Raw genomic sequence first — 19,254 nt, forward strand, 5'->3', positions numbered from 1 at the left:
CGTGATTCCTTAGAATCGTCTTCAAATGAATTCAAACCTTTTCATCTAAAAAGATCATTGTGAAGTTGTTAGTTTATCAACATATTGCAGGCTACACTTTTTCCATTATTTTTTGGGTACACTTTTGTACAAGAGATCTGATAAACTAGACGACATTAATTGGATATTTTAGAGTACGGAGTAGAAAAAGTAAATTAGCTTGGATTCATCAGCACTTTTCATGAATCTCAGAAATATTTAATAATTGGCAATCTTATTTTTGCATTGCATATCCAATTTGTAAGCGTTTAATGTATATACTGCAGACGTTTATTCTAACTAGCAGTGTCATGAAAGGCTGAACATTTTATAACACACCGTCAGACAAAAGGCCATTTTCGACGATACATGAAAAGCCAGCTAATAAAATTATTACGTTTTGATTAAATAATATTTCATAATGCGAATAACAGGCGGAAGAATAAATAGTAGGAAAATAATGAAAATTATTTGAATGATTATAACACATGAATCGACTGTTAAAGAGAATATCATTTTCGTTATAAACCCAGTCAATTTTGTCAGACATTTTAATATGGTGGTTGATCTTCTGATTCCAAAGAACAAGTTTCCGTTACTTACTTTTTACTCAAATTGTTGCTTACCGAGTAGTCTAGAACTCGATAGTCTAATGATTAATACGGTCGAACTTTAGATTTGCAACATAAAAGTGCTTTTGGCATCATTCCATGCACAAACTAATGAACTAATTTTTGGAAATTCCATCCATCATTAGATCGTTCGATGCCTAGTTGCAGGTTTACCTATTTTATCTACAACGTCTAAAAAGCGTGTCACGAGAAGTTCAGACATTTTATGAAATTTATGAAACGTTAACTATTCGAAAAAATCATGTTTAAATTTTCTAAAGTTTTTAGTTTTTGCGATTTTAAAGTTAAATGGCACATTAATGGTCTCAAAATGTGCGCAGAAATTCATTTAGATGGCCGTAGATGCGACGTTATAGAATGGATCACTCAAATAGAGCGTTGGACCAACTTAGTCGAACCACCCTATCATGATACACACGAATTACCAGAAACTTGACATGCATTGGAATTACACACTGTCCAATACGCGAATACATGCGTACCACAAATCCTACCCCGAAGGTATTAGTGTCGAGTAAAGGAAAAAATATATTCCACGTTACACTAACACAAGACATCGGCCGTATAGTTAGCTGAACATAAAGCTACACAGATAACATTGAGTATACAGCAGCACAGGGAAATACGTACTTTGATGTATTGCGTTTCCCGTTTGACCATTCGGTTGTGTTTCTTCCTCTTCAGGATACTGCCGGTGGTCGCTGTAAGGTTTGTTCTTTAAAACGGAAACAGATATGCGGTCGTAGCCCGCATGAGCTTCTTGGCCATGGATCGCGTCTACCAGCGGATTTTTAAGCGTTATGTCGTCGTAGTATGTTGAGGTATTGTCTGAAGCTGAAATAACTTTAAGTGAACCTCGCGATTTAAAATGGCAAGTACGGTATTTACAAAATATACACCATTTCCCAGTTTTTCGATTCTCTTATCGTTGTAAACTGTTACGAAGTTGAAAATTTACTAGTGAATGGTTGTATTATTTCCTCTAATATGCCTCTATTAATCTTGTTAAGTTGCACTCATGTGTACAGTTTCTACATAAACGACATAAAAAGATGTAAATATTTCTGAGCTTGCCTTTCTAGTACTATCAAAGCAGCAACATCCTCATTAGAACAGGACAAAATTGTATTGCCATTGCGTTGCCTACAGTACTGGGACTTGAAGATTGACTATGGTTATATTCAGATATTGATTTGGAAAAAAAGATTGCAATTTTCGTTTGCAACTAATTATTATTTTCGTAGACTTTGACTTAATTCTGGCTTGCTTAGTGATACGATGACGGACGTCCATCTGATTCTGGTAGGCGAAATTGTTAAATTTTGAAGGTTTTAAAAACTTCGATTAAGAGCATAGCGGTTTTGTTCTATTAGGTTACATTTTGGTTGAAAAAATAATGCTGCGAAAGAAACTTTTTGTGAATGTCTGACTAGTATCTAAGTTATTAAGAGATAATTGTAGCTTATCGGTGTCCAAGTGTTACGTCATTTTGGAAAAAATGAGAAATTTTTGTAGCAAAAATGAAGAAGAACTTACTTACTGTTAACTGAGAGAGAATATTATTCTAAGATTATAAGTAACAAAAATCCATAAATTTTTATTTGAGCCACCGAATGAACATATGATCGATTGAACAATAAATGCTGTTGGGTTTCGCTACAATTATCCGCTATGCATATCACAAGGTGATGCAGTTACTTAGAACACAATATCTTACAATTTTGTATTTTTAAAGCCATAATTTTATTATTATAATGAAGAATATGAACATAATTAGCTGGTGATGAGATCCAGAAGAAGTGCACCTAAAAAGTTCCACAGCCCGAAAATAGACGGTGTCTGTGGTGCCATTTTGAAAATAAGCATTACTGCTGGTTCAAAATGTTCAAGGTGCAATTTAAAATGAGAAAGTTGATGCCTCTTGGGGATTATACAGATCACCATTGCAAACCTATCAATATTAGATGGCATTATCGTTATTATTGTTATTTATGATCAATAAAAAGCGGTAATTCTTATCTCTTCTAGGTGACGCGTCAACCCGCCACAAATAATTTTGAATTTACTACAGCGGCATTTCAGCTCGTATTAGTTTGAAAACTTTCCGCGATCGGTCGGATAAACTCAATCATTGTTTAGTGTTCGCAAAATAACATTAAATTTTCAGCAGCTTCATTTCCGCCATGCAATGAGTCACATATCCGGTCCCTTACCTCATTTGCGAATTTGTATATTTCGATCTACAAAGTGTTACTTTCAATATACCGTGTCACATAGAAATTGCAACTGTAAATATACTTTATTAATTTTTTGGGTAGTAGTTGTGATTATTATGAATAAGAACCGATGATATTGCCAAGTTGTACAGGATGACCTGTCTAAGAGGGGCCTATACCTTATCTTAAAACCTACGGTGGTTAAAATAGTATATTATGCAACAAGTGCGTTAAACGGCATTCGGAGCGCAGCGGATCGAGCGTTTAATAGACGAGTGACTTAAACAGTTTACCGAACATGTTGCATACTTTACCTTTTCTACGACCGTTAGTTTTTGGGATACATTCTCGGAAAACACGAATACATTCACTGACATGACCATCAGAATTGACAAACGTCAAAATTGAAAGCGTGGGAAATATCTCCGAAACTATCCGATTGCTCCCAAACCAGTGCGGCAAAATCCATGGGAATCGAAACTGACGTGGTAAAGTGACGTTTCCCGCACGCTAGATCGAAGTGTAATTATGCATTTTACAGAAGGTAGTAGAAAAAAAAATTAAATACAAAAGTTGTTTCTGTTAAAACGACTTTTTTTATTTTCCTAATCGTCACTTTTTTATATACAGTGTGGTAAAACAAAGTTTAATTTTTTTGCATAGGACACCTTACATTTTTGCGAAATACGAAATACGAAAATAATGCTTTTCTTTAGGCAATGATCAAATTTAAAATATTTTCTTAAAATACGCCGTGTTCCCACGTTTCACAAAATGACACTTTTCTAAATTTTCTTAAATGAGGTATCTATATATAATATATAATATATTGTGCAATTGTACAACATAGTACGGGTCTTTGATTTACCGTTTTGGTTTAATTGGCTGATAAAATTAAAAACTAGGTATCAACTTGTTTACAACCGTTTTAGAGCATTGTCAAGAAGTCATATTAAAAACAGAATATTAAGCTTTGAACAATGTTGCCTAATTTCGCAAATTATTTATTTCTACGTTTAAATGTCTACTCGAAATGACTACAAACAATTAACACTAATTACTAATGCCTATTACTTTCAAGTAAAATTAATTAACTAAGTTTTTCAATATTTCCGCCATTTTGAAGAATACAAGTAGTATATGTTGACGGTTTATCTTTGTAAACCATATCTTTCAATGTGCCCCACAAACAAAAGTCCATCGACGTCAAATCTGGACTCCTCGCTGACCAGGAGATGTTTCCTTTTTGTCCAATCCACTCTCTGAAATTTTCGTTTAAAAAACGAATGATTGCAGCATTTCGATGGTAAGTGGCGCCATCTTGCTGCCAAATTAGATTTGCATGCTCTCTTTGGAGAATATTATTATGTATAAGTGGCCGAATTTCGTTCCTTAATAAGTTTAAATATCGTACGGATGTTAAATTTTGTTGGTAAAATATGGGTAATAAAATTCTAGATCTCCAGATTGCGCACCATACTTTCACGGATCTTCGCCCTGCTTGTTTACTTCAAGAACACTTTTTTTATTATCTGAACTTCAATAATGCGTATTTTTTCTATTAAATAACATTGCAGATGTTGTAAATATTGATTAATCGGTCCAAATTATAATTTGAAATACTTTATCTAAACAATGCCTATCCATCATTATATTGCAAAATTCGAATGTTAAGTTAAAATCTGCATCTTGGCATCTTGTAGTTTTTGTACCGGGGTGAATTTAAATGGCTTATAACTGTTAATTTTTAAACATGTTTGAAGTGTGGTTCGTCTTAGGTCTCTGAAGCGCCAAGGCGGGTGGAGGTCTCTGGACTATTTTCAAAATGCAGAAGAATATCTAGCAGCATATTTTCTATATATTTTTTAAAAACATTATTTGAAAATAATTGCCAATTAAGCCAAAACGGTAAGTCAGAGAGAGAAATAATTGAAACTGCTATTAAAGTATCATTTTGCGAAACGTGGCAACATTGCGTATTTTAAAAAGTTAATTGGCAACCCAACAATGACGGATTAAACATAACCCGAATTCTGAAGATAATCGCTAATAGGTTCAAAACGGTGCATCACAGGCGCATACCTATATATATCGTTGAATTTGTCTTTGAAAGGACTATCCAAAAAAGCAATAAATGTAGGGTATTCAATTGAAAAAATGTAACTTGGTTTTACCACCCTGTAAATAAAAAAGTGTATTTTGTATTTAATTTTTTTTTGTTACCCAAGTAGGTTTCGAGATAAGGTATAAACCCGTCTTAAATGTACACAGTATAAAAAGGCAACCGACTTAGCCTTCTACGTATTACATTTCATGTTCAATAAGCAATAAGTCTGGTGTCCGTACGGGCCACAAAAAACAGTTACTTTAGCCTGTCGGAGAAAGTTTCTTCTAAGTGCAGTAGTGGTATGTGGTCTTGCATTATTCTGCTGAAAAAATAGATCTTGCAGTTGTCGACAGGTTGTAACATGTTATTAATGTAGAACTAAGCGTTGGTCTTATACAACTATCGCGAGCACCTCCTCCTTCTTGACACCAGGTCCGATCGATCTCATGGCTGCTCTAAAGTCATATTCGATTGCACTAAATCTTAGGAACCGTTCTTTGCGATCACTGGTTTTTCTCAAAGCCCTCTGATTTGCATGGTAAGATGATGTACTCTGCTCAACATCCTTGTCCTAATTTCTCGAAAGCCTCTGGTAGGAATACAATTCTTAGTTTTAAATAAAATGATATTATTTGCTACACTTAAATCGAGCAATCAACCGATAAAACTTTATTAATTGTTCTGGGTGTAGCAATTTTTATAGCACACTGTATATAGATGCACGAGATTTTGAAAGACTTGCTGCAAAGGCCACTATTAAACTGTAAAAGCTCTACTCGCGAAGACACGCCAAAATCCTCTTTTACGAAAGTGACCAAGTTAAGCCGACACTTAGCAACACAACACATAAGAATTCGAGTGATGCCGTTTCCTAAATCCTGCTGCACGTATTATACTTTTTCTTTCGATCAAGACGTTATCGCATCCTTGCCGTTTCCATAACTACCCTCCTCGGCAAATTGCTTTCCCATTTTTTGCGACGCAGGCTGCCATAAGTCAAGGGACGTTGAACCGCGAAAATAAAACAAAAACAAAAACTGCCAACGTCCGAAACCGAAAATTGTGTCTGATATTCTTATTATTTTACAACTCATGATCCGAGCATATGACCCGATTATATAAATTGTTCTATTACAGTGCAAGACGTTTCCGGAATCCTGATGAGGTATTGATTTGATCATTGGAAAAGTAGCGCTCGCTCCGTAGACGAGACCAAGACAAGTTTGTGTGCTTTAACGCAATAAAACTAAAACGAACTTTACGTCCAATCCTTTGAAAATATTTTTTTCCGCTATTAACAAGGGGTTTCAGCATCGATTCATAATAACAGTACATTTAGTCGGTCATAATTAGTAGTAATCTTGTCCGCTTTTATTCAATTGATTTGAAAATAGAGAAAAAGCGTGAAAATATACACGGGTTGATTCACACATTATTTTTCTGCCGACTTCATATAACATTGATGGTGAAACTTCTACACGTTGCGTTTTTTAGATACCTTTGAAAAGGGCTATACTTTCATCGCGTACACCCCACGAGAAAATGTTAAAAACTAATGTCACTGCACGTAAAACATTAGAATAGTACTTTTTTTACTCAACTTAAAACAATATATAGTTTTATATTTTTTCGAGAGCTGTAGTTTTTTTCTCTTGAGGACAAAGCAGGTTTGACATATCATCTAATGCCCATCAATGTTATATGATACTACGCCTCATCTGTACTACTATTTATCAATTGCTCTCTTCTTTAATCATGATATTTAAATCAAAATATTTAAAATTTATATGTCAATCATAAATATATATACATAATTTGTGCCCTATATATTTTTTTAATTTATTTTAATCAGTTAATTTCAATGGCGAAGATATTTAAAATACTATGTTCATATGTCAATCGTAAATATATGTATATATAATTTGTGCCCTATACTTTTTATTTAATTTATTTTAATCAATTTAAAATTTAATTTGCACTTGTTAAAAGATTATTTAATAAAAATAATTTTCTCTACGTTAGGCAAATTTGGGCTACTCCTCGGTTTCGTAGGTTGCCCAAAGATTTCTTTTTTCAATATGTAAAGAAAATCATGAAATGATTTAAAACGCCGCTGATAGATGATATAAACATATACAGGGTTTCCCAGGGAGAACATCCATTAGACGTGTTATCAGAACCAAAATAAATATTGTCATGAAACTTGGTATATGGTGATAATTGGCCCTGACGTACAATTAAAAAATGTTTTCGCTTTTGCAATGTGGCAGGAAATCAGTGGCAACATTGAAATTTGAAATTTAACCTATTGTTTTTTATTACCTTTATGAATTCGACATAGAAATTTAACCAACTTCCAGTGATTGTTTCTGCACCTGTTTTGTTTAAAAAAAAATTATTTTGGATATAGTGTGATATTTTGACGTAAAAACGAATTATTCATTTAAAACTTTCACAGGTGGTAGTTACTGAATTATTTTAAATTATTTTTGAATATAATAAGATCAATTTTATTGTAACATTTCGGAAGTTAAAAATAACAGTTTCGAGAATTTAAAGAAAAAAGGTATGAAGAACTTAATCGGCTTGGCATTTTCCTTCGCATAGATTTATTGGCCACCTGCAAACTCTTAAACAAACAACATCAAAAATGGGGGAAACGTAAATGGGTTTTCATGTTCGTATCATCTTTGCAACTTCGGGGAACCCCAAGAAAACATACCCATCTATAAATAATATACTCGGCAACATTCAGCGAGAAAGCCACAGAGGTCAATCAATTTAGGGTCAGCTAATAGAATGAATTGTGGGACGACTTTAAGAAAAATACCTCGTATTATCATTTTTATTATTTATATTGGTAGGGACTATTGAAATTTCGTAAGCGATGAGTCAAAACTGTCAGTCAGTTATATATATATATATATATATATATATATATATATATATATATATATATATATATATATATATATATATATACATGTTTTGTTTTAGTCCTTCACGGATGGAACTATGTGTATTGGTGGTAATCCGGGTGTTCACCCGTTCGTTGTTTGACCCTGGAGTAGTGCGGACACGTACGAGTGACATGGACGCGCGGCCTCTGAAGATATATATATATATATATATATATATATATATATATATATATATATATATATATATATATATATATATATATATATATATATATATATATCCTAATATCTCGTACTCTGGAAATCAAAAAGTTAAAAAAATATTTTCTTTTGCAATGGTTTGTACAGATCTAGTGGGACGTATTTTTCTACCACAATTGTTTTCATGTAATTCACTAACCAAAACTAACGAAAATTAGTCGAAGCTGGCCGAATAGGAAACGCAGTATGCATGTATCCGCGTGCAGAAAATATTATTTGATAAACAGTAACGCCCGATGTCGAATTCCAATGTAGGGAGTTACAATAGTGACAATAATTCTTTAGGGTGTAAGGTGTTGTTGATGTTTTCGTAAACGATAAGTTTGTACGCAGTTGTCAGATGAATATCAGTTTAGAAATTTGGATTCAGTTTAGTCCCCTAAACCTATTTCAGTGATTGAAATAAATTATTTACGAAAGTAAAGTTATAAAGCTTGTCGAATACGGAAAACCAATAATTCTATGTAACGAAGAGATCGATACTGTCGCGCCACCTACTAGTTGTCACACTATTACATGCTTTAAAAAAAATATCAGTTGGGATAGAAAGCTAAAACTAGTTAAATAATTGTGGCGCTGGCAATATTAAGAGGTCACCGAATTAAACGTGGTTTAAATTGAAGCGATTATCTATAGGTAAATGGAGTATATTTTGTTTTTGCAATGTCAAGAAAGCACTCTCACCCGCGTGAATGACCACCGACGAGGCCGATGAAGGCATCCCCTCCGAATGCGTAAATGCCATACTACTCTGGTGATCGTGCCATACATTGCTTTCGTTTCAGTGCCTGTGCCAACTAGTATCTGTGCTGGTACATGCATATAGTTTACTGGAAGGGGAAAATGCTTTCATTGAAAGGAGCTTTGCCAAGTTTCATTGATTAGTTTGAGTTATGTAGCGGGCATTGAGCAGTATTCCGGTACCCAAATCGTATACATCGAGTGAAAAGATTTCTATTTTAATTAAATTTAATTTAAAAAAATTCCATAAAATTACGAAACCTAATACAATTAACAAACTTTCAGAGCACGCTCAATGTCCAGCAAAATATCTCTTTTTGCGAACGATTTCGCTGATTCATGTAATATAGAAAAAAAAATAGTAAAAATAATAATTCTATAGAAAATAATATATCTTTTGTTGTTCAAGTGAATATATTTATGTAGTTTAGTTATTATTTATTATATGTATAAAAGTAATTTTAGAAGAATAAGAAACAAAATTTTTAATTTCACTAATCAATTGCACAGTTCGCACATATTTCGAAATGAACTCCTACAGGATTTATTTTTGTGTAATAACAAAGTAGCTCAATTCGTTAATTGTATATTTATTAATAATTCCGATATCCCTTTGAAAATTTAAATTTATAATACAATTTTATTAACGTTAAGATATATTTACAATTATATCTGAATTTAAAAATCAGAAATAAAAAAAGCAACTGATGTAATGACGGATATAATGAGTTATTATTGTCACCATTGAGTTTATCCTTAAGGATATTTATGTTCAAATTAAGTCACTAATAAGGTCTTTGTAACTCTAAAAACACCCGCAGATTTTAATAAAAATATAAAAACACTAACTTTGACACCCCTGTATACTGTATAGTTAGTATGTAGAAAAAATGCAATTATTTTAGCTCAAAGAATGTACCAGTGAATTGCAGTACATCACTACTTTCTTCTTCATATAATCGCCACATTTGCAATTAATGGTAACAATACAGTATCACTGAAATTAGGAACACATAAATGTCGTCTTAATTCCTATAATAATGGAAAACATTTTCCACCAACAGTAAAGTGAATGTGCAACGTGAACGGAGCTTGTAGAAAACAGAAAACGTTGTTAGGCTAGCTAGAAAAAAAGCAATTCAATTATGTTATTGTCACTATTAAACAACCGAGATGCATTTATAAATAACATTTGGCTAAACTTTTGAAAATACGGTTGATTTTTAAGAACGCCTGAATCTGAAATTGATAGATATAAACTCCAATTTATATCTCAAATTTCTTAGCTACATTAACAAAACGTTTAAATCGGAATCAAAAAATATATTTTACAATACTTAATTTTAATAATACTATTTAGGGATTATTTTCTTAAATTATCGATGCCCTTATGAAAACTAAAACTTTAATGTAATTTGCGAATCTACAAAATCCAAACTAGTAATATACAGGTAATAGAGCATATCAAATTTGGCTCACGTAAAATTTTTAAACTCCCTATTAGTAGGATATTTGAAAAGTTTAACTGCAATATTCCGTGGTATAAAGGAAAGAAGTTTGCCGAAGTTCGACGAATCGAAGGTCGAATATCATTAAGTTCCCGACAGTTTAAAGTGATTTAGCGCTTCTGTTGAGTTCGAAATGGTCGATTTTCTTCTATGTGTAAAATTTCATGATTCACTTTCCAAGACTCCTTATTACAATCAATATAGTCGAGACATTTTTTTCCTAAGAAATGTTTCGATGAAACCAGCCTAACATTTTTTAGTCGAGTTACGAGTCCACTTACTATGAAAATTTTTAAGCAAAATACTACAAAAACGTTTTTTAGAAAGGTTATACGAAAATACCCACCGGAAATAAACGAATTTAATTCAGTCCAGAAACAAAATCTGTACTTTTTAAATCGCTTTAAAAACTTTTAATTGTGTCGTTTGCCTGTGACTTGGGGCAGTGATTAAAGGGACTATAGTATTACTTGAGAAATAATAATTGAATTGCAGTTCTTTCTCAAAGCGGTCATCTAACATCGCAGAGTATAAAAGTTGTACTTACCAACACACGGATTGTGGTTCACCATGCTAAATATCCTATCGCATCGTTTTTTCATGTGATTATTCGGACAAATACATCCGAACATGGGAGATTTGTGCAGGTTGGTCCAGGCTTCAAAACATTGTACCCTGAAAAATTACGTAAAAGCGAAATGTTATTTTTCAGATATGGAACTCGCAAATATTTATTTATCAAACGAACCCAAAACAAAATAAAGCAAATAACGTAGAGCTAGTGCGGAAACTACAGGGCCGACAGGGGTTGAATCGAATGTATCAAGCAAGATCAAGGAAAGGCGATTGGCGTCAGAAGTTCATCATTTATAATGTTTATTACTTGGCTTACTATTACAGGGCGTTCCTTAATAATATATTTCTCTGACTCTGGCATGAACTCTGACTCAAAAAGATGTGTTACAAAAAGACACGTTAACAAGAGAGTCTCAATGAAATATTTTTAAAGCTTACTTTAAGCAAATGCTCTCTTAAGCTGCTTTTAATGTATCTATGTATTGTACGACCAAAATGATAATGCATTTATTGCCTTGACGTTTTAAATATTTTACAGTACATTAACCGCAGACCTTTGCAGGACTGTGGTAGACTAACTAAACTAAATTAAAACAAAAAATGTTTATTCTGCTTTAAGTAAGTCTTGCCCGAGATGGACCGTAATGAATATTTGTAGAAACTTAATTTTTTTATTTCAAACGTTAATGGACCGTTTTAAATGTGGTTAAGCATTGATGATGCGGAGTATTTTCGAATAAGTAGAAGCGTTTTTTTTTTAACATCAGGTGATATGTTCGTTCTTAAGAGTTTAATCTAAATTCAAATATGTTCGTAAATATTACGGAGGTATTTCAATGTGACACTTCCAGTAAGTACATATTTATGTACTTGATTCTCGAGCTTTCAAGTTCAAAGGGTAGGGGTTAGTACCTGTACTATCTTACAGGTAAGTTTGCAAATATTAATATTTGTTTTGTGTGCCTGTCGATTAACAACCTTCTTCTTCTTGTAGCTTTGTATCTTCTACATAGTTCTTCAATTTGTAAACAACAACAGTCTTTTTGAAGACTATAGATGATATTCGCTGTAGATAAAGGTACGGCATAAGAATACAGATAAATATTTGTTAGATTCTTACAATTAAACAATTTTTGAAGGTTCCCGTTAACACTTTAAAGTCTGAAAACCGTGCAATGAAGCAGATGTTCCCTTGTTAGAAGAAGACATGGAAAACAGCTCAGAATTTGAAGACGAAGTGGAGATGGTGGTCGAATCTAATGACAAGAAGACGAACAACTTCAGCAAATAAAAAAACGGATCCATTTGTCTTCCGATGCTAAACAAATTGTTGAATGCTTACAATTTTATAAGAAATTGCAGCAATAAGAACAAGTGACATAGAACGTGTTAAATTGTTACTTTGTACTAATTTTTTTATATACACTTTTCAAGAATTGCTAGGCGAAAAAGATTGAAAACATACTTATATCCCGCTTGTTAGGGTAGGTAAATTCCTAGGACGGTCCTGGAATGGTTACGGTTAAGGGTCTGCTCGGCAGGATGTTCTAAAAGGGCCTGCAGTTTTGAAGTAAGAAACAATAGGCAAAGTTAATCACGGGGTCGGTTGTAAAAGCACTATAATTCTGGTCGAATTATAAGTATAATATAATAAGTACAACGTCATTCATATAGATATGGATGGTTAATCTGATATAGAAAATCAAGAAGCTTTATCGCCAGGGATTAATAATGACTAAGTTATTGGAATTTGGACAGTACTGTGCAGTATAGGGTAGTATCTCCTTTTTTCATTTTTTCATTAATCGCTAGAGCTATAGACTTAATTTATCTTAATTTTGTAAAACAGACAAATCTTTATTTTCTTTTTTTTGAGTGATCAAATCCCTATATGGGTTATTTTATAATATTTTATATCCCGTGTATAATGCAAACTATGATTTTTTAAAGTAATTAACCAACACAATTTAGAAATTAAAGGTACGTAGTGAGCTGTCATCTCGAGTATCGAATTGAAAAGACAAACTTTCGTGTCTTGAATCTTGCATTTAATAAACGTTTGCATTTTTGTGTAGTGCGAAAATGTGCTACAATTTATTATAATAAACACAGCAGCAGCTTGTTCCTTATTTATCGAATTTCTTTGGTTGTTCGCTCAGCATAGTCTACACAGTACCAGAACAAATCAGGAATATAGGAACATAGTATTTCACTTTGCTCAAGATGCTCTCTAATGATACAAAAGGTAGATCTTACTTCAGGTAACACGTTTATTCGAGCTATTGAAATAAGTCAAGCGAAAATCGATAGTATGTTTTTTTGCCTGATAAAGTTCATGGGTTTCTGGCTTTAATTAGAAACATCGGAGCAAATTTAGCATCGCTGCGAAATTATTTTCTAACAAGTAAGGAAAATTAATTACATGTCTGAATTAAATCCTACCCGTGACTAAACTTCAATTAATATCTAGTCGAGACTCTTAAAAGCAATTTATGTTTGACTGACGCACCTTAAAGAATTTGACACTTTGTTTGCTATTCATTAAACCAACATCTTTCTGCGTCGACGCGACGCCGACGTCGAAGAAGTATATGACCGATATTTTGTCACACAAAAATAATATATTGATCGTCATATCGTAAGGACTTTGACGGTCGCTTCGGTTTGATCACAATCGTTATTCAAAAACAAAAAAACAATAACAAGGCCAGCGTGAAGGAAGGAATGTAGGTAGCACGGTGAATTTATTAAAACATTAATGAGCTATTTTTTGATTGCTTTTGTTTATTATCACATCAAAATGAAAGTAAGCCTCATGCTTTCAGAAAACGTTAGCATCAAGTTTAATATTTCAAATTACGCAGGGTTTTTCGGGCACGTAACGTTATTGCCAAAATAAAAGGTTTTCAAGAAGTTTTAATTTTGGTGCGGTTACTTTTTAAAATTTTATTCATCATTATTATATAATACTATAATTTCGTAAATATGCAGGTTGTCCCAAATATGCTGTTGATGTTGTTGATGAATTGCACTTGGGAATCATCTTGTTGCCTTCTTCAGAGCTTAACTGAAATTGTGTACTGAAACTCTGTACCTGTTTAAATATCCTTTAAGGTACGCGGAGCAAAAGGAGGGGCATGGACATGTTCTCGGATGACTGATTCCTAGATTGGGGACACCTGAGTCGGGGGTAAGATTGTTTGTTTATTTAATTCTTCGTTTCTTAGAAGAATTGATTATATGGAAAAATTTATAGTTTTTCGTAAATTTCTGGTATTTGGTAATTTTGTCCTGAACGGAATGAAGATGTTGAGAGATTTTTGGACAAGCGGAAAATCTTGTTTTGAAGTTACATTTTTTAAGAACTTTTGATATGTAGTCAGTGATGTTTTGAATATAAGGAAGGACAATAGTGGCAAGTGCGGCATTGTTTTCCGACTCATTGCTATTGAAAGGTTGTGGTGAAGTGTATTTTGTGATGGGGCTGGGATAATTTTACAGCTCTGTAAACAAGAGAGTTGATAACCGATGATTTTTGGGCCGGATGGTGATGTGACAATGCATTAAGTTATTTATCAGTGTACGTAGGTTTTCGGTAGACAGAGTAACCCAATGTTAGGTCTGATTTTCTATTGATAAGAATATCTGAGAATGGGAGAGTATTATTAGTTTCTAATTCAGAGGTATGTTGGGGTGTTGAGAAGTTTAATAACAAACGTATCATCAACGAAGCGTTCCATAATTTTGGTTTGGATAGAACCAATAGAGGCCTTCCTCTCAAAGGGTTTTATAAATATATTCGCGAAGACTGGTGATAATGGAGAACATATAGCTGTTTGTTGTTTGTTCAAAAATAAGAAAATTATGTTCTAGACAAGCATTTTTCAATTAAGATGAGAATGTTTGGTTTCAAATTTTCGGATTTTCCTCAACAACCTAGGCAGAAGACATCAAGATTTGTAAATAGTATTACGGGGGCCTGTGGCCTTTGAAGAATTAGAGTTGTATTTTGTTAAATAAAACACTTTGTCTACAATTTTTGGATTTCGAAATAAGTGTGAGTCTTAAAGTTTATGATATCTAAACCTTAAGGTTTTTTAAAAATTTGGTTTTGTCAAAATGCAGCGTAATTTTAAATTTCCCGAATCGGAAGACATAAATCATATTTCAAATACCAACTATATGGTGTCCAAAAATTAATTTTAATCTAATAAGAATTTTAAGTAGCTATAACTAGAATCATTTAAATACAGGTCCATATTTTTTAGCTTATTAGGGAATGTTCTTTTGAATTACCGATCGAATGGTATTCAGCGATATAGAATTCGTTTTATCGCATCCAGTTGTCTATGAAATTTAGAAATTTCAGAAGCGCAAAAGGTCCATAACTTGTGGTATATAAAAATTGCAAGAAACCAGAAACTATCTAAACAATGGTTCGTGCTAAAACCGCATAAAGTCTCGTTAAAAGCCACCCCGAATAATTTGCCGTCCGGCTTACTTACCTGTCGTCCATGCGACATTTGTTCTCTCTGACTTTGCAGTGCATTTTAAAGTCCTCGTATAACTTAATGCATTTCGGTTCTTGCTGACATACGAAATGGGCATGGGTGCAAGTTGGCAGCGCGTCAATTGGATAAGGGTCTTTCTCTGTAACAAGAACTTTAATCTGCATACTATAATTTACATAAAATGTAACGGTTATTTGAATGCAACACAAACTTTCATAATTTTTTTCTGTATCAACAAGGCAACAGAAGCAGCAACTTACTCAACTTTCAATTCAAATCAAATAATTCAAGATTTTTTAATAAAATTCTCAAAGAAACTGATTATTTTGTATTGATCGACAATATTCAAAAACATAAACTTTGACAAAGTCTTAATTTAAAATGTGGAGGGGATAACAGTACTTAACTGCCTAAATTCGTTGTGCACATGCACACGATATATAATAACTCTTAAGATAATTTTCATTTTTTTTTGTACTTACTTATTTATATTAAAAGCCAAGATTTTGGTAACATATCAGATTTGCAGCCGTTTATTTATCTTGTTTCCTGTGATGGACACCATCAAAAAGGAATAAATTCTTAAAATCCGATTTCACAGGATTTATATTTATTGCCTTGGACACGCTAACACTTAATGCGTTTATCGGAAACAGGAACTAGAGCTTTTGGGAAAATTATATACATTTTGCTTAAAGTCGTTGTGTTGGATTTACACTATCAAACAAACCTTTTGGAGAACCGTTATTCTGCAAGCAAAATGTTTTCGTATCGAAATAAATAAACTTGTTTACCCGAAGCGAGCACTTTTCTAAATTCCTTTTTGAATTCAAATATGAGAGCCGCAAGAATTAAAGAATATCGCACCAATCGTTCTTGCTCGGCGGCAGGTAAACAATAACAAGTTTTTCATTTATTCCCCTGTTTGCATTTATATTATTTTCTTTTGATATTTACTTTCTCGTAGCGGCGAAAGTTGTGTATTCACAATTCTTATCATATTTAGCAAAATTATCCGAGATCAAAATGTCTGGTTCCGCTTTTTGAGATCGAGCTCGGTAGATGTTAGATGTTATCTGCTACTGGAACAGGGAGGATCGTTGAAATAATGTTTTCATAAAGCTTTTCCAAACATCGGGCACACATCAAATAGAGAGTCAATGGTAAACGTATACTTGGTTGCCGATTTACAAGTGCAGATTTTTGTTAAAGCTTCTGCAGTATTGAAATCATATCCCGTAAATATGAAATATAAGATGCATGCTCTACTACTTTTTTTGTTGTTTGTTGATATAAAATCATTATAATCTCTTATAATAATAAAATTATCCAATTTTATGTTAGAAAATTGAATTTGATCATTAAGTTCTTTGAGCACGAAATTTATTAGCAAAAGTATGCCCAACTTGCAAAAATTATAAAAAAGCAGGAAAATATGCTCTTGCTTCTAAATGCATAAAGTGATTGAGTTTTTTAATGATTATCTATTTATTGCAGCTACGATACATTATTTCTTCCGAAGTAATGTATCATTCGCATCGAAAGAACATAACTCCTTTTTAAATTACAAAAATAAAGATTTGGACATTTCGAGGCCAAAAAATATACTTCATGTAGTTTTCTATAGTTAGTAGTTTCTATAGTTGTTAGTTTTTCATCTGCTGTAAAAAATTTTCAAAATTGAGGTAAGCGGTTATTAAGGCGAATTTTTGCTATTTATGCTAAATATATAAACCAACAATTATTATACATATCAGAAATAGTGTACTTCGGGAACGCAGCTTCCTGCAATAACTGAACTTATTGTGAATTTCAAAAAAGGTACAGATTTTCCATATGTAAAAAAAATAAATCTAAAAAACAATTATTTTGTATGGTTTTTGTATATCGACATACATGAAAATGGAAATTACCGCCTAATTTACTAAAGTTAAGACAACTTTAAGTTCTACAAAAATCTACAAAAAAGCTAGAAATAAACTTTGGTGTTTCTGGACACTCAGTATACAAAATACAATTGGAATGGAACTCACGTATAGCGACTATCTGAGGAAAATGGAAAATTTCATTACTATTACAATAGCAATTAAATTTTTTGTCTCCATATATGTCTTCTTTTCCTTAGTAGCGCCCCTCACCTTTTTCCTTGACGAACATGCACGGATGATCGAAAAGGAAATCTCTGAACGAGTTGCACTCGGGGTCCATATGTGGCTCACGACAGAGACATGTGGGTTTGAAAAACGGAAACGCCTGTAGTGTGCGTAATGCTGCCTGGCATTTTGTAACCGTCACAGTCGAACAGGCAACTGAAACAGAAATAACTACAATTATCTAGAGAAATATTGTAGTTAATAAAGTTCATGGTCGCACTTAACCACTCATCACCCTTGAAGTATTTTGAAATAAACGAGACTCTTCAGACTACTATCTGGACGTGGTAAAAAAGCCTATAGCTCGTATTTGGTTGGTTAGTTTTATCTCCCGGGGTTGAATTAGGCACCTGTAGCAATATTGAGATTTCAAATATGAAATGTTACTTTTATACTAACGTATACTTTTAACGATTTTAAGGTTTAAGCGAAAGCGCTGTCGTTTTATTAATATTAATTTCGTTCGCCGATTTAAATTAAGATCTTAAAACTCAAGCAGCGACGGGACTTGCTAGAAGAACTTTAAAGAATTAATTTTACGACTTTAAACAAGGAAATATTTCCGTATCTCACTTTTCGAGCAAATATATTTTAAACTGTAAAGCTTTGGAAATAATTAATAATTAATTAATAATTAATGCTTATTTAATTAATAAATAATTAAATAAATAAGCAACAAATATCATGTCAGACAAAACATCTATTGTCTATCTCCGATGTGTCGTTAGTTTCAGAAAATTTTCGTTCATTTCTAATATGCAGTAAAATTTCGAAGAATTAGTGCTTAGGGCTGCAACCATATCGATATTGCCATTAACCAATAGACATAGACCGCTACGTCTGGGATGATGTTAAGAACAAGGTGACTGAAATCTGGAGTGCAATAGTACGTTCCCTCTAGTTTTTTTAGACAGAAACATAAAAATTGAAAAAGGTTACAGAATGTCGAAGCCTAAGCGGAGGCGCAAACTTAGTTGAAAATGTCAACGATTGTTATTCATATTTACCACAACTACAACCTACCATATTTTTACATTTACTGGGTGCTGCAATTTCTATGGCACACAAGTTGTTATGTTTTTTTTGTGCACATATTTTTACTGAAGCTGAAGATGTGAAGCGTTATGCATCAATTATAGGTCCATGAACTTGCGAAAACTCATAAAGTAGAATTGCTTGTTAAAAAAGATCAAGCAGAACTGCTACCCCAGGCCTACAGATACGGCAAAAAATTCGCAATTTAACAAAATATATCAACAAAACATTGCTGGTATTGTCAGTATTTTAAATGTTATTTTTTGTTATAAGAGCAGTTAAGAAATATTGCCTATTGCATTATCAACTTCTATCCACAAGAAAACAATAATGAAAGGAGCCACTTTCAAATTAAACATTGATATCGACGAAATAAATTCCGTTCTAAAGTATTTATCGGAAAATTCGACCAAATTTATCAAGGTTGTATTTGGCGATTTCAGCGTCGTTCTTGTATCAAAACGTCTCTATAAATCAAGTTAAATCCTCAGTTTTTGCGAGCGCTATCGGTTTCGCTATCTGGATGCTGCGTACGTACGTTAAGGGATTATCTTCGTCCTTTTTCTTTAACAGAA

General features: G+C 32.9%; 1 protein-coding gene across 2 annotated transcripts in view; it reads right to left on the reverse strand.

Annotated features, from left to right (window-relative positions):
- LOC132697510 (uncharacterized) overlaps positions 1-19,254 on the reverse strand; it is a 127,019-nt gene that overhangs the window by 15,188 nt on the left and 92,577 nt on the right. For both annotated transcript variants that reach the window (XM_060663109.1, XM_060663110.1), the window contains exons 4-7: positions 17,630-17,800; positions 15,486-15,630; positions 10,952-11,079; positions 1,281-1,484 (exon numbers count right to left, since the gene is read on the reverse strand). In XM_060663109.1, the coding sequence (XP_060519092.1) occupies positions 1,281-1,484; positions 10,952-11,079; positions 15,486-15,630; positions 17,630-17,800 (648 nt within the window). The remainder of the gene's footprint in view (positions 1-1,280; positions 1,485-10,951; positions 11,080-15,485; positions 15,631-17,629; positions 17,801-19,254) is intronic.

Source organism: Cylas formicarius, unplaced genomic scaffold, assembly GCF_029955315.1.
Source record: "Cylas formicarius isolate icCylForm1 unplaced genomic scaffold, icCylForm1.1 PGA_scaffold_1__22_contigs__length_36826433, whole genome shotgun sequence".
NCBI lineage: Eukaryota > Metazoa > Arthropoda > Insecta > Coleoptera > Brentidae > Cylas > Cylas formicarius.